At 38.2% G+C, this 16083-nt stretch overlaps 1 protein-coding gene across 4 annotated transcripts in view; it reads left to right on the forward strand.

Annotated features, from left to right (window-relative positions):
• Positions 1–1092: 1092 nt before the first annotated feature.
• Positions 1093–16083, forward strand: part of VPS13C (vacuolar protein sorting 13 homolog C) — a 182718-nt gene continuing 167727 nt past the window's right edge. For all 4 annotated transcript variants that reach the window (XM_059913129.1, XM_059913130.1, XM_059913131.1 and 1 more), the window contains exon 1: positions 1093–1257. In XM_059913129.1, coding sequence (XP_059769112.1) covers positions 1158–1257 — 100 coding nt within the window. In that variant the 5' untranslated portion in view covers positions 1093–1157. The remainder of the gene's footprint in view (positions 1258–16083) is intronic.

The following is a 16083-nucleotide window of genomic DNA, read 5'->3' on the forward strand; positions in this document are numbered from 1 at the left end:
CTCCTAATACCATGACAACAGGGGTTAGAATTTTAACATGAATTTTGGGGGTACACAATGTCCATAGCAGTTGTTTAAGAGCAATTCACACATAGTTTTTCAGACTTATGTGTAGCAAAGCATTTAATAAACTTGTGACTACAAATAATCTTATTATTTCTTAGGTTAATGTGTGTTTACAGTATCTCAACAGTTTTTTGAAACAAATTTTAGAAAAAGAAGTCCTGTTCTCTAAAGAGTATTGGCTTGTCAACGAGCAGCTAAACTTTACTAACGTGAAAGTCCTTGCATTATAAAAGCCCCACTTTCAAAGCGTTGCCACACCAGAAACAGTTCAATGATTGCTTGAAAGAGATAAATACACCTACACCTAAAGGAAAAAAAGGAGTACTACGTCGTTTTGTTATTTCCCTACCGAGGTATGTAACTAAGAAGTGGCTTATGAGTTAACTAAGAGCCAATTAGCAACAGAAGGGAGTAAAAGAACGAGTTAACGAAATGCACATTCAGTTCCCATTCTATCTGCCATCTTATGATGCGGTTCTGTTCCTCCTCCTCCCACTTGTGAATTATTAGTGTGTTTTCAGGAAGCAAAAGTTAGAGGAGAGATGGTGCTAGGCGGAGCTGATATGTAGCAGGAGGAGAATGCAGCGTCTCCTTTTTCCCCTCCTGAAAGGGTGGTTACTTAGGAGGCGCTCAGGGTGCACTGGAGGCCCGGGAAGCGCCGGGCACCCATAAGGTCGGCTCCGAGGCCGCAGAGCTGCTTCCCGCCGGGACGATTGAGCCCTGCGGACCCGAGGTCAACAGAAGGCGACAGCAGGGAAGCACAGCGGCCACAGAGATGTCTCCGTGCTCAGTAACTCCTGCTCCTCCTTTTCTTTCTCTAACATCCGTTTCCTCTGGGGACCGGCTCCTCCGCCCACCCTCGGTTGCCCAGGAAGCGGCTACCAAGACACCGCGAGTCGGCGGCAAGTCCACGCACCTCCCGCTCCCGGCAGCAGCGGCGGCAGCGGTGCGCCTGCGCACAGGCCGAGTCACGCGCGGTGCGGCGCGGGGGCGGGTCGGCGCCCGGGGGTGCTGTCATTCGCCTCGTTGGTCGCCGCCCTCAGCTGCGCCGGGCGGTTCCGGGTCCTCCCTCTCCCGCGCCTCTGGGCACCATGGTGCTGGAGTCGGTGGTCGCGGACTTGCTGAACCGCTTCCTGGGGGACTATGTGGAGAACCTGAACAAGTCCCAGCTGAAGCTGGGGATCTGGGGCGGTAAGCGAGAGGGCGCGGCCGCGGGCTGTCGGGGGTTGCAGGCGCTGGCCGAGGGGCCTACGCCGCGGGCTGCTCCCTTCCTGCCTCCAGCCCGGGCCATGCTCCCTTCGCCGCCCGAGACTCCGCCTCCGGGGAGGGCGCTCGGCTGGGCCCCCTCCCTGGGCCGCAGGTGCGGGGCGTGGGGAGGCCTGCGCTGGCCTCCGCCGCCACGGGGTGTCCGCCCGGGCTGCCGGGATTCCCGGGTTTCGCGTCCCTGAGGCCGAAGCCCCTGCCCCGTCCCACCTGCCCACCTTGGGCGGCCTCTCCCTGCCCTCAGCCTGGCCCCTTTGGCCCCGAAGCATAAAGAACCCCTCCCTGCTCCCGCATCGCGTGGAGCGAGGATGGCTGCGTGGCCTCACACGTTCAAAGTGGCACCAAGGAAGAAGAAAAAAGAAATTGTGTTTCGCAGTGATCTTTTTGGCAATTGATAGCGAGCAGGAGCTGGCTTCTCTTTAAGATTGCAGGGTTTGCGAAAGGATCGGCAGGCAGGGGAGGATCATTATGGAAGACTTGTCGGTAGGGATTCTTACTCATAATACTTTTGAACTTCTGAGAAAGTGATAGCTTCCCTTAATATTGCTTATTCTCTCAATAGGAAGAGGACTTTCAATTTTGTTTTGGAGCGATAGAGAGAAATTCAGGCCACGACCAGCATCATCATTAGGTGCTGCTTGGTTGCACGCCGAAGAATTTACACCAATGCTTCTTCTACCCTAGGGGTTGTGTATAGAAGTAGACTGTAGTGTGCTTCTCCATTCTTCAAAAAGATTAATTATTTGCACCATTTACATGTTAAGCTTTGGGGACATTGGGGATACTTTTGCACTCTGCAGAAGACTTTTGGGCATTTTGTCAGCTTTGGAGGGAAATCTAAAGAACTACTCAAGTGGATGGAACTGCTTTTATTTCAGTCAACAAGTAGTCCTAGCCCGGTCTGTCCTATACAGTAGCCACTATAGGAGCACTTGCAACGTAGTTAGTGCAAACTGAGGTGTGCTAGAAGTATAAAGTACACACCAAGTTTTGAAAATACTTAGTAGGAGAAAGAGTGTAATATCTCAACAATTTTTTATGTTGCTTACATAGTGAAATAATAATATTTGCATATATTGGGTTAAATAAAATATATCATTAAAATTCATTCCCCCATTTCTTTTTACTTTTTAAAAAAAATCTGACTCCTAAAATTTATAATTACGTATATGGACCATATATATATATATATTGAGCAATTGTGCTGCCCTAAATTACGGAGGAGCCCGCTTTTAGTAGTTTACTGATCTTTTTATTGGTTCAGCGTGGTTTGCCCAGCAATAACGTACTTTGTTTACATGCCCTCCCCTCACGCTTAGTGCAAGAGAAAGAGAAGTAAAGGAGACATTTAAGGAATTAAAGGGCCAGTGCCTTCTGCAGAGATCAAGTGTTTCTTCAGACTACTGTCTAATAATACAAATTATTCCTTGTAGTTTGTAAACACTGTTTGAAATCTGAAAAGGCTCCGGGCTAGCATTTAGGAAAAACCTGGGTTTGAGGTTGTTGTGTTCGACAGTCCATTTATCTCACTGGTCCTTAATTTCTTCATCTTAATTTCACCTTTAATAGAAAAAAAAATCATACCAGAAAATATAATATTCCTATGTAATCACTACTCAGAATTGCTTACCCAAGTTAAAACGTTTTGCCCTATTTATCTCAGATTTTTAAAAATTAAATAAAATTTATGGATACATTCGAAGATTCCTTCCCTCCCATATCTTATTTTCCTTTTTCTTTTTCTTTAAGACTTAGGGGTTGGGCTAGGTAACATCTAAGGGTCCTTCCAGTGCCAATACTCTGTGATTCTAATTGTAAATATACTGTGAAATTGTGAAGTATCCTGCCTGAGGATTTTGAATTTTTTCATGTTAGAAATTAAAATGCCATAATAATAACTTTACATCATTTTCCCCCTCTTTTTTGGTGAAGTGTAGGAAAGGAAACTTTCTTTTCTTGCTATTTATTTTGTTTTTTTACAATAAAGTATTCTGCCCATGCCAACATCAACTTTACAATAGGCCAGAGCAAATAAACCCATTTCTTTTAGGAAATGCCTCCAGTGGAAGTCTAATCAGGTTTATCAGCCCATAGCTGTGCTTCTGTAAAGTTTTGCTGCCTTTTATTTTTGTGATAGTCATAAAGGAAGCAATAAATCATGAGCTTTTACAGTTATTGCTCAGATATTTTCTTTATAACCCTAATTCCCTCATTAAAATAGAAAGGCAAAATGTGAGTTGACTATTTCTGTTCTTTGAAGAAATGTATCTTAAACTTTTTATAGTAAACAAGTGGGATTATTAAGTTATTTAAGAAAACAGCAGATATTTGTGACATCTATGACGGTGACAAGTTTTATAAAGAATTTAAAATTTTATATGACCTTACTTGAAAACTATTTGCTTTAGTAGATAAGGTTTATGAGTCATAGAGTTTGGCTTTTTCAGGTTTTTTTTCGTGTTAAATTTTCATATCCTGAGGAGGGGAATAATTCAACCTGCAAAAATTTCACACAGCTGATCTTACTATTCTTTCCAAACAAGGGATAAATGGATACTTTTTTGCCTAGCCTATGACAGTTGTTTTCAAGCAGGAATGACTTTGCCCCCAAGAGGATATTTGGTTATGTCTGAGACACTTTTGATTGTCACACAGTGGGGAGAGGTGTGCTTGTGGTATCTGGTGGGCGAACTCCTGAGTGCTGTTACATTCTACAGTGCACAGGATAGCTCCCCACAGCAAGGAATTACCAGCCCAAAATGTTTGTTGAGAAACCGTAGTCTAAGGGGAATATTGAGATTGTATTCTGCATTTATAGGAGGTGCTGAACAGGTTGTAATAGGAGGTAAAAAAGGACTTAGAGGAATTATATGCTTCATGAAATTTATAACTTAAGAGAGAAACAGAAGTCTTAAGAAGTGACTTGGTATCATATCAGTAAAAATGCATAGTCTTTGCTTGGATGATATCAGGAAGTAGTTTTAGAAATCAAAATGTGTTGACATAATTTGAAAAACGTGCTGTGCATATATTCATATATATATAGGCATTCACAATGAAATCCAGAATAAACAAAAAATTACAGAGTGAGAAGGATGGGGAAAATTATTGGAATGTCTAGAATCAGGAAGTATACTGTCGATATTGCTTTAAATTGGAGAAGAAAGAAAAAAGAAAACTTTATCATTTTTCTTGTTTTTATTCTTTTAAAGATTTTTTAATGCCAAGCAACTCCTATGTATTTTTAAAAGTGATTTAAGCATAATGATTTTTTAAAAATTCTTGCTGTTGTAGAAAAATGAAAAATTATTTACTAGCTGTGGGACATGGGAGAAAAATTTTAATTCTTTAAGCCTCAGTTTCCTTATCCCCCTTTTAAAATGGGGAAATAACACTCTGTGTTTGTAAGATAAGTCATGTGAAAATCCTTTGTAATTATAATTGTTAAATTGTTAATACTGACAGTAATAGTGATGATACACAAACATAGCCAAGTGATGGAAACCAGCCTGCTTGTTTTATTTTACAAGCATACCTTGGAGATATTGTGGGTTTGGTTCCAGACCACTGCAATAAAGTGAATATCAAAATAAAGCAAGTCACATGAATTTTCTGGTTTTCTAGTGCATATTAAAGTTAATGTTTATACTGTACTATAGTCTCTTTAGTGTACAAGAGCATTATGTCTAAAAATATGTACATACCTAATTAAAAAATACTTTATTGCTAAAAAATGCTAACCATCATCTGAGGCTTTGATGAGTCGTGATCTTTTTGCAATAGGAACATCAAAGATCACTGATCACCATAACAAATATAATAATAATGAAAAAGTTTGAAATATTGCAAGAATTACCAAAATGTGACACAGAGACATGAAGTGAGCAAATGCTGTTGGAAAAATGGCGCCAGTAGACTTGCTTGACAGGGTTGCCACAAACCTTTAATTTGTAAACAGTGCTTGTGAAGCTCAGTAAAGTGAAGTGCAGTAAAATGAGGTATGCCTGTATTTTCATAAGTATATTTCTTCCAGGGTTTTCACATTCTGCAGTGTGATAATTTTGTGTAGAGTTAACACCACGTGTCTAAACACCACATATCTAAAAATATCTTACTTTCCAAAAATTGTTCTTTAAAGAAAAAAAAACTATTTGCATATGAGTTTACACTTACAGTACTTATACTATCTGCCAGTTATTTTGTCAGTCAGATTTTCAGAGGTTCAGAAAAATGCCTGGTGGGCATGTTGCTGCCTATGCAGGTCACAAGGTTTATCTAGATTTTTGTTCCCCACAGACTGGTACCAGGAGATAAATTGCGCAGCTCTTAGCTATTTTTGGAGTGTCCAGGATTTAATTGTTTTAAGAGTAACATATATTTGAAAAGGTATGTTGAAACACCAAATCTTTTGCAATTTAGTTTAAGTAGGAATGTTGCAATGTAGAACCTTTGTCAGTTTGATTTTTCAAAGTCATTTACTGTGAAAAGTCATCAGAAGATGTCCGTTCAGAATTCTGCTGCTCTCACTTCCATTTGACAGGTAGAATATACATAGAGGCTGTGATGTGTTGGATGCAAGAGTTGCCTGTGGTGACCTGCTGGCCACCAGTAGGATTAGGAGCCAGGTGGAGTGCCTTCAGAGCTTGTAGCTCTGCAAACCAGGCTGAGCCCATGCTGATTACCCTATTGTCCTACACTCCACCCCTGACACTTTTCCATCAGCTGCCAGATGTTGTTGGAGCAGCAGGATAAGGAAGGAGGAAACCTGGGATCTAATTACATATCCAGTACTGCCTGGTTCATTGGCTTTTGGCAGTCACTGACCAGTGACCACTAGCTTCTTACCTGTAAATGAGAAGGTGAGGCAAGGTCATTTCTTCTCGCTTTGAACTTCTGTGACTTGAATAAGGCCAGAGCAGCGTGAGCTCCTTCATTAAGTTGTACTGCCACTTGCTCTGCATTCATGGTGAGAAATGGTAGTCAGATCATGTTTCTTTCCTTTCTGTTCTTCACTCGGTACCAGTGAGCAGAGAGCCAGTCATGAAATACGACAAGAAAAAGTTTCAGCCTCATGCTGATTATTTGCTAATCCAAATCTATATATATAGTCTTAACAGATAGTCGAAGGGCAGCTTGAGAATGCAAGAAAAAACAGACCTCTTTGCTTCTTTTTACCTTGATCCATAAAACATAGCAGTATCTAAATTTTTTTTTTATTGAGGAATTTTTTTTTATTCCTTTCCTCCCAGCAAACACTTGGTGTAGTGAAAGCCACATTTCTTATTAGCTTGTCCTATAGTATGTAAAGTGAACAACAGAAAGTTCAATATTATAATGTACTTAGGCTTAGTTATCATTATTTAAAACAACACTTTAAAATTTTATTGAAAACAACTTTCCACATATTTGAATAGTATCATAAATTAAAATTTCACCTCTTTTCTACAAATAGAGCTGGAAGGTGGTACTTGGGTAACCATTCTGCTAGGAGGCTCTGCCATACTACTCTTATGAAAGCCCTGAAATGTACTTCAAAAGGAGAAAGTTCAGTGGTGACATGGCAGCTTTCCACCTTTCTTTGCCAAAACTTCCTGTTTCAATAGGGAAATGGAAGAGTGAGAGTCAGTTGTTTCTTCTCCTTCCCTTAGCTTCCCCTCCCAAGATAAAGTTACTGTGAACTCCTATTAAAATGAGTCTAGGTGGGTTAATTTGGGTTAAATATTGAGTGAGCCAAAAGGTTTGTTCGTTTTTTTCTGTAAGATGGCTCTAGTAGCACTTAGTTCTTTAACTTCATTTGAAAAAATTTTGTTAGATTAGATGTGACAGCTCTCATATCAGCATGCATTTAAAAAAAGAGTTTTCAAAATTGGTGAATTTTTGTGTAGCCGTTTTAATATTGAAGATGGAAGAAAAAAAGCAGCATTTTCGGCATATTATGCTTTATTATTTCAAGAAAGGTAAAAATGAAACAAATGCACAAAAAGTTGTGCAGTGTATGGAGAAGGTGCTGTGACTGATCGAATGTGTCAAAAGTGGTGTGCGAAGTTTCGTTCTGGAGATTTCTCCCTGGACGATGCTCCATAGTTGATAGCGATCAAATGGAAACAATAATTGAGAACATCCAACGTTATACTGCACAGGAGATAGCCAACATACTCAAAATATCCAAATCAAGCGTTGAAAATCATTTACACCAGCTTGGTTATGTGAATCGCTTTGATATTTGGGTTCCACCTAAGTTAAGTGAAAAAAACCTTCTTGACCATATTTCCGCGTGCGATTCTCTACTGAAACGCAATGAAAACGTTCCGTTTTTAAAACAAATTGTGACGGGCGATGAAAAGTGGATTCTGTATAGTAATATGGAACTGAAGAGATCATGGGGCAAGCGAAATGAACCACCACCAACCACACCAAAGGCTGGTCTTCGTCCAAGGAAGGTGATGTTGTGTAATGGTGGGATTGGAAGAAGTCCTCTATTATGAGCTCCTTCCGGAAAACCAAACGATTAATTTCAACAAGTACTGCTCCCAATAAGACCAACTGAAAGCAGCACTCGAAGAAAAGCGTCCAGAATTAGTTAACAGAAAATGCATAATCTTGCATCAGGATAACCATTTACTACATTGACATAGTATTCTTAGGCCAGTCACTTAAGCTCTCTAAGCCCCAGTTTCTTTCTGTGTCCTTCCTCCTTCACCAGGAGGTTGTGAGGATCAAGTAGTGTAATAGCTCTGAAAGTGTTTTCTAAAGTAGAAAGGTTTATGTTCTTATTGTAGTCGTTCGTATTTCAGTACAATATGCATTCTAATTAATTGAGTCAAGACTTATTATTGAGTACCTACTATGAGGAGAATCAATAAGGAGTTTATGATCAGGTTGGGGATTTAAATAGTTAAGTGTTAAGTGCCGTAAGAAAGGTGTAGTGAAACTTCTGTGAAAGTTCAGATAGGTTATTTCTGACTGGAGGTATTTAACATCAGCACTATATTTCTTGCGTTTATTTTGTAGGCCATTTTGTGTTTTAAAAGCCATTCTTGGACTGAGGTGGGCTTGTTCCAAATTATGCCAGTACCATTTGATTCTTATTCATAAATATGCTAACCTTGTTATTTTCTGTAATTTAGCAACCATTTCTTTTTCTATTGAACTTTTCTGAGATGGCTCCAACTCTGCTTGCCTTGGTTTTATTTGCTAATTTAATGGATTTACTTTCATTCCCCTCTTCTGGTTCATTTGTAAAGATTATTAGATAAATTTTGATCCAGGATTTACTTTTTTAAGATACTTGTTAAAATATCCTTCAAGATTAGCTTTGAAACTGTATATGTGACTCTAGTCATGTATGCTCATCCAAAATGTTTCTGTTTATTTATGAGTATCATACAGGGTTAAAAATCAGATACTTTGTCTTCTGAAGCCAGACTACACTCATTGCTTGCTGTCATCCTTTAGGCTGGCCAGTCCATCGTAGAAGGAAATCATTTCACAGAACTTCTCTACTTGTCTCTCACCTTGGTTTCTTTAGAAATTCATGGGATTAGGGACACTTGATTGTGGGATTGGCTTTAGTGCCTTCCTTGCTGGCAGAGTTAAGTCTTTCCATCTCCAATTATTAGTCATTCTCCCCTCGCCTTTTTTTTTTTTTTTTTTTTTTGGTTATTGTTAAAATATTGGACACATATTTACCCTTCCTCTAGGTTTTCAGGAACTTCCTATGGCCTCTGTGTGTTCTTAGCCCAGGGTGATCTGATTATAGTTATTAAAGTTATTTGCATGTGTATAGCATTATGTTATCTTGAATAGAAATGGAAAGCTAAATCTTAACTTTTTCCCTAGTATTGAGTTAAATATAAGATGGTTGATATTTAGGAGGGAGTCTGCTTTCTGTATCTTCAGAAAAGCATGCATTTTAGTGGAAGAGTACTTCTTAGCCCAGTGCCTTACTTAAATAAGGCACGCATCTACTGGTTGAATGAATGAATGCACTTTTACCCTGGTGTTAATCAGAAATACACTGCTGTTCCTCCCCTTTTCTTTGTGTTAGGACTAGTGGCTCTTCCTTCAGTGCAAATAATTCATAGACCGCATCATTCTTATTTCATTGTTATATTTACTGTTTGTTAGATAACATTCACATTTTTCAGAGAGGAAGTATGCATTTGTTTGCTGGACTCTAAGTAGTAGAAATAGATTTTTTTATGTGTCTGTAGAGAAGGTAAATAGTAAATAATAGGAAGAATTTATATAAAACATATTGAGGTCATATTGACATTAGAATTTACCTTGTTTTGTTTCCCCATTTCATATTACAATTTGTGTAATAGTTTTTAACATGAAGGTAATACCTCTTTATTGTAAAAACTAGAAAATACTGAAGAACATTAATAAAAAATTCTTAATTCTACCTCCTAGCAATAATCGCCATTACTGTTTTTTAATCTGCCTTTCTCAATATACTTGTTTAGCTCTGTTAGCCATATTGGTAGTTTTCAGTATTTCACATGTTAAATACCATCTATTACTTCATTAAAGAACGAGAATGTCACTGCAGTAGAAAGTGTGCTTTTTTTTTAAAAAATTAATTAATTAATTAATTAATTTTTGGCTGTGTTGGGTCTTCGTTTCTGTGCCAGGGCTTTCTCTAGTTGCGGCGAGCGGGGGCCACTCTTCATCGCGGTGTGCGGGCCTCTCACTATCGCGGCCTCTCTTGTTGCGGAGCACAGGCTCCAGACGCGCAGGCTCAGTAATTATGGCTCATGGGCCCAGTTGCTCCGCGGCATGTGGGATCTTCCCAGACCAGGGCTCGAACCCGTGTCCCCTGTATTGGCAGGCGGATTCTCAACCACTGCACCACCAGGGAAGCCCAGAAAGTGTGCTTTTTATGGGGGTACTTATGTTAGTGCCTTAATAATTATTAGAAAATGCTTCATATCTACTGCAGGTTACTTGTGAGCACTCCTGGTGACCCTTGACCCACTAGTTGAAAATTAATGGGTAGGACAATCAAAATTCATGAGCAAGTTTACAAATCTCCGTATGGTCTCAGATCGTGTTAAATTGGTTTGGATTCCTTCAAATATGCACTAGCTTATGTGCAGATCAATTCTTTAGGCCTGAGTAGAATTCCCAATTGTAATTTTTTGTAATTCGCTGTCTGACAGAATTAAACCCAGGAATATTTTCCCACTTTATATAATTTTTATACACATAATGCTTTTTAAGGATTTTTTCCCAATTCTCAACCATGTCAGTTTTCCATGACTACTGTATTATTCCTGTATTTGGTCAGTGATGACATCTTGTCAATTCTGCCTCCAGAGTAACTTGTTGTTGGTGTTGTTGAATTGGTTTTTATTTTTACTTTTTTTTTTTAAGTTATTTAATTTATTTTTTTATACCGCAGATTCTGATTAGTTATCTATTTTATACATATTAGTGTATATATGTCAATCCCAATCTCCCAGTTCCTCCCACCACCACCGCCCCCCACTGCTTTCCCTCCTTGGTGTCCGTACGTTTGTTCTCTACATCTGTGTCTCTATTTCTGTCTTGTAAACCAGTTCATCTGTACCATTTTTCTAGATTCCACATATATGTGTTAATATACGATATTTGTTTTTCTCTTTCTGAGTTACTTCACTCTGTATGACAGTCTCTAGATCCATCCACGTCTCAACAAATGACCCAGTTTCATTCCTTTTTATGGCTGAGTAATATTCCATTGTATATATGTACCACATCTTCTTTATCCATTCATCTGTTGTGGGCATTTAGGTTGCTTCCATGTCCTGGCTATTGAAAATAGTGCTGCAATGAACATTGGGGTGCATGTATCCTTTTGAATTATGGTTTTCCCTGGTATATGCCCAGGAGGGGGATCGCTGGACCATATGGTAGCTCTGTTTCTGGTTTTTAAAGGAACCTCCATACTGTTCTCCATAGTGGCTGTATCAATTTACATTCCCACCAACGGGGTAAAAGGGTTCCCTTTTTTCAGCAGCCTCTCCAGCATTTGTTGTTTGTAGACTTTTTGATGATGGCCATTCTGACCGTGTGAGGTGATACCTCACTGTAGTTTTGATTTGCATTTCTCTAATAATTAGTGATGTTGAGCAGCTTTTCATGTGCCTCTTGGCCATCTGTATGTCTTCTTTGGAGAAATGTCTGTTTAGGTCTTCTGCCCATTTTTTGATTGGGTTGTTTGTTTTTTAGTATTGAGCTGCATGAGCTGTGTATATATTTTAGAGATTAATCCATTGTCGATTCGTTTGCAAATATTTTTTCCCATTCTGAGGGTTGCTTTTTGTGTTGTTTATAGTTTCCTTTGCTGTGAAAAAGCTTTAAAGTTTCATTAGGTCCCATTTGTTTATTTTTATTTCCATTACTCTAGGAGGTGGATCAAAAAAGATGTTGCTGTGATTTATGTCAAGGAGTGTTCTTCCTATGTTTTCTTCTAAGGGTTTTATAGTGTCCAGTCTTACATTTAGGTCTGTAATCCATTTTGAGTTTATTTTTGTGTATGGTGTTAGGGAGTGTTCTAATTTCATTCTTTTACATTAGCTGTCCAGTTTTCCCAGCACCACTTATTGAAGAGACTGTCTTTTCTCCATTGTATATCCTTGCCTCCTTTGTCATAGATTAGTTGACCATAGGTGTGTGGGATTATCTTCAGGCTTTTTATCCTGTTCCATTGATCTATAGTTCTGTTTTTGTGCCAGTACCATATTGTCTTGATTACTGTAGCTTTGTAGTATAGTATGAAGTCAGGGAGTCTGAGTCCTCCAGCTCTGTTTTTTTCCCCTCAATATTGCTTTGGCTATTCGGGGTCTTTTGTGTCTCCATACAAATTTAAGATTTTTTGTTTTAGTTCTGTAGAAAATGCCATTGGTAATTTGATAGAGATTGCATTGAATCTGTAGATTGCTTTGGGTCATATAGTCATTCTCACAATATTGATTCTTCCAATCCAAGAACATGGTATATCTCTCCATCTGTTTGTGTCATCTTTGATTTCTTTCATCAGTGTCTTAGTTTTCTGAGTATAGGTCTTTTACCTCCTTAGGTAGGTTTATTCCTAGGTATTTTATTCTTTTGGTTGCAATGGTGAATGGGATTGTTTCCTTAATTTCTCTTTCTGATATTTTGTTGTTAGTGTATAGGAATGCAAGAAATTTCTGTGCATTAATTTTGTATCCTACCACTTCACCAAATTCATTGATTAGCTCTAGTAGTTTTCGGGTGGCATCTTTAGGATTCTCTATGTATAGTATCATGTCATCTGCAAACAGTGACGGTTTTACTTCTTCTTTTCTGATTTGGATTCCTTTTATTTCTTTTTCTTCTCTGATTGCCGTGGCTAGGGCTTCCAAAACTATGTTGAATAATAGTGGCAAGAGTGGACATCCTTGTCTTGTTCCTGATCTTAGAGGAAATGCTTTCAGTTTTTTACCATTGAGAATGATGTTTGCTGTGGGCTTGTCGTATATGGCCTTTATTATGTTGAGGTAGGTTCCCTCTGTGCCCACTTTCTGGAGAGTTTTTATCATAAATGGGTGTTGAATTTTGTCAAAAGCTTTTTCTGCATCTATTGAGATGATCATATGGTTTTTCTTCTTCAATTTGTTAATATGGTGTATCACATTGATTTGCGTATATTGAAGAATCCTTGCATCCCTGGGATAAATCCCACTGGATCCTGGTCTATGATCCTTTAAATGTGTTGTTGGATTCAGTTTGCTAGTATTTTGTTGAGAATTTTTGCATCTATATTCATCAGTGATATTGGTCTGTAGTTTTCTTTTTTTGTAGTATCTTTGTCTGGTTTTGGTATCAGGGTGATGGTGACCTCATAGAATGAGTTTGGGAGTGTTCCTTCCTCTGCAAGTTTTTGGAAGAGTTTGAGAAAGATGGGGGTTAGCTCTTCTCTAAATGTTTGATAGAATTCACCTGTGAAGCCATCTGGTCCTGGACTTTTGTTTGTTGGAAGATTTTTAATCACAGTTTCAATTTCATTACTTGTGATTGGTCTGTTCATATTTTCTATGTCTTCCTGGTTCAGTCTTGGAAAGTTATACGTTTCTAAGAATTTGTCCATTTCTTCCAGGTTGTGCATTTTATTGGCATAGAGTTGCTTGTAGTAGTCTCTTATGACACTGTATTTTTGTGGTGTTTGTTGTAACTTCTCCTTTTTCGTTTCTAATTTTATTGATTTGAGTCCTCTCCCTCTTTTTCTTGATGAGTCTGGCAAAAGGTTTATCAATTTTGTTTATCTACTTAAAGAACCAGCTTTTAGTTTTATTGATCTTTGTTATTGTTTTCTTTGTTTCTGTTTCATTTATTTCTGCTCTGATCTTTATGATTTCTTTCCTTCTGCTAACTTTGGGTTTTGATTATTCTTCTTTCTCTAGTTCCTTTAGGTGTAAGATTAGATTGTTTATTTGAGATTTTTCTTGTTTCTTGAGGTAGGATTGTATTGCTATAAACTTCCCTCTTAGAACTTCTTTTGCTGCATCCCATAGGTTTTGGATTGTCGTGTTTTCATTGTAATTTGTCTCTAGGTGTTTTTTGATTTCCTCTTTGATTTCTTCAGTGATCTCATGGTTATTTAACAATGTATTGTTTAGCGTCCATGTGTTTGTGTTTTTTACATTTTTTCCCGCTGTAATTGACTTTTAATCTCATAGCGTTGTGGTTGGAAAAGATGTTTGATATGATTTCAGTTTTCTTAAATTTACCGAGGCTTGATTTGTGACCCAAGATGTGATCTGTCTGGGAGAATGTTCCGTGTGCACTTGAGAAGAAAGTGTAATCTGCTGTTTTAGGATGGAATGTCCTATAAATATCAGTTAAGTCTATCTGGTCTATTGTGTCATTTAAGGCTCGTGTGTCCTGATTAATTTTCTGTCTGGGTGATCTGTCCATTGGTGTAAGTGAGGTGTTAAAGTCCCCCACTGTTATTGTCTTACTGTTGACTTCCTCTTTTATAGCTGTTAGCAGTTGCCTTATGTATTGAGGTGCTCCTATGTTGGGTGCATATATATTTATAATTGTTATATCTTCTTCTTGGATTGATCCCTTGATCATTATGTAGTGTCCTTCCTTGTCTCTTGTAACATTCTTTATTTTAAAGTCTATTTTATCTGATATGAGTATTGCTACTCCAGCTTTCTTTTGATTTCCATTGGCATGGAAAATCTTTTTCCATCCCTTCACTTTCAGTCTGTATGTGTCTGTAGGTCTGAAGTGGGTCTCTTGTAGACAGCATATATATGGGTCTTGTTTTTGTATCCATTCAGCCAGCCTGTGTCTTTTGGTTGGAGTATTTAACCTATTCACATTTAAGGTAATTATCAATATGTATGTTCCTGTTGCCATTTTCTTAATTGTTTTGGGTTGGTTTTTGTCGGTCCTTTTCTTCTCTTGTGTTTCCCACTTAGAGAAGTTCCTTTAGCATTTGTTGTAGAGCTGGTTTGGTGGTGCTGATTTCTCTTAGCTTTTGCTTGTTTGTAAAGCTTTTGATTTCTCTGTCGAATCTGAATGAGATCCTTGCTGGGTAGAGTAATCTTGGTTGTAGGTTCTTACCTTTCATCACTTTAAATTCATAGTGCCATTCCCTTCTGACTTGTAGAGTTTCTGCTGAGAAATCAGCTGTTAACCTTATGGGAGTTCCCTTGTAAGTTATTTGTCATTTTTCCCTTGTTGCTTTTAATAATTTTTCTTTGTCTTTAATTTTTGTTAGTTTGATTAATATGTGTCTCAGCATGTTTCTCCTTGGGTTTATCCTGCCTAGGACTCTCTGCACTTCCTGGACTTGGGTTGCTATTTCCTTTCCCATGTTAGGGAAGTTTTCGACTATAATCTTTTCAAATATTTTCCCGCGTCCTTTCTCTCTCTTCTCCATCTGGGACCCCTATAATGCAAATATTCCTGTGTTTAATGTTGTCCCAAAGGTCTCTTAGGCTGTCTTGATTTCTTTTCATTCTTCTTCTTCATTCTCTTCTGTGGCAGTGAATTCCACCATTCTGTCTTCTAGGTCACTTATCCTTTCTTCTGCCTCAGTTATTCTGCTGTTGATTGCTTCTAGTGTATTTTTCATTTCAGTTATTGTATTGTTTATCTCTGTTTGTTCTTTAATTCTTCTAGGTGTTTGTTCTTTAATTCTTCTAGGTATTTGTTAAACATTTCTTGCATCTTCTCGATCTTTGCCTTCATTCTTTTTCTGAGATTCTGGATCATCTTCACTATCATTATTCTGAATTCTTTTCCTGGAAGGTTGCCTATCTCCACTTCATTTAATTGTTTTTTTTTGGGTTTTATCTTGTTCCTTCATCTGGTACACAGTCCTCTGTCTTTTCATTTTGTCTATCTTTCTGTGAATGTGGTTTTCCTTCCACAGGCTGCAGGACTGTAGTTCTTCTTGGTTCTGCTGTCTGCCCTGTGGTGGATGTGGCTATCTCCAAAATAACTTTTTAATCTATCTCTTTGACTCTGAAGTTACTGCCTACTTCAGGTTTTAATTTCTCTGCAGTATATTGTAGACGCTTTCTTCCTATTATTATGTTATAGTATTTTTTTCCCATTTGTGAGGCTTCTTACCTCTTACTTTCCTTTTGAAGTTTTTAAGTTTATCTTAGGAAATTTACAATATGCTTATACAAAGGAAATGAACTTTATTATATGGCAATAACAGCTGTGATTATTTTACTATCTAGTCTTGTAGTTGTTTGTTATCTGTTTATAAGAAGCATAGTA

This window comes from Balaenoptera ricei, chromosome 2, assembly GCF_028023285.1.
Source record: "Balaenoptera ricei isolate mBalRic1 chromosome 2, mBalRic1.hap2, whole genome shotgun sequence".
In the NCBI taxonomy this organism is placed as follows: domain Eukaryota; kingdom Metazoa; phylum Chordata; class Mammalia; order Artiodactyla; family Balaenopteridae; genus Balaenoptera; species Balaenoptera ricei.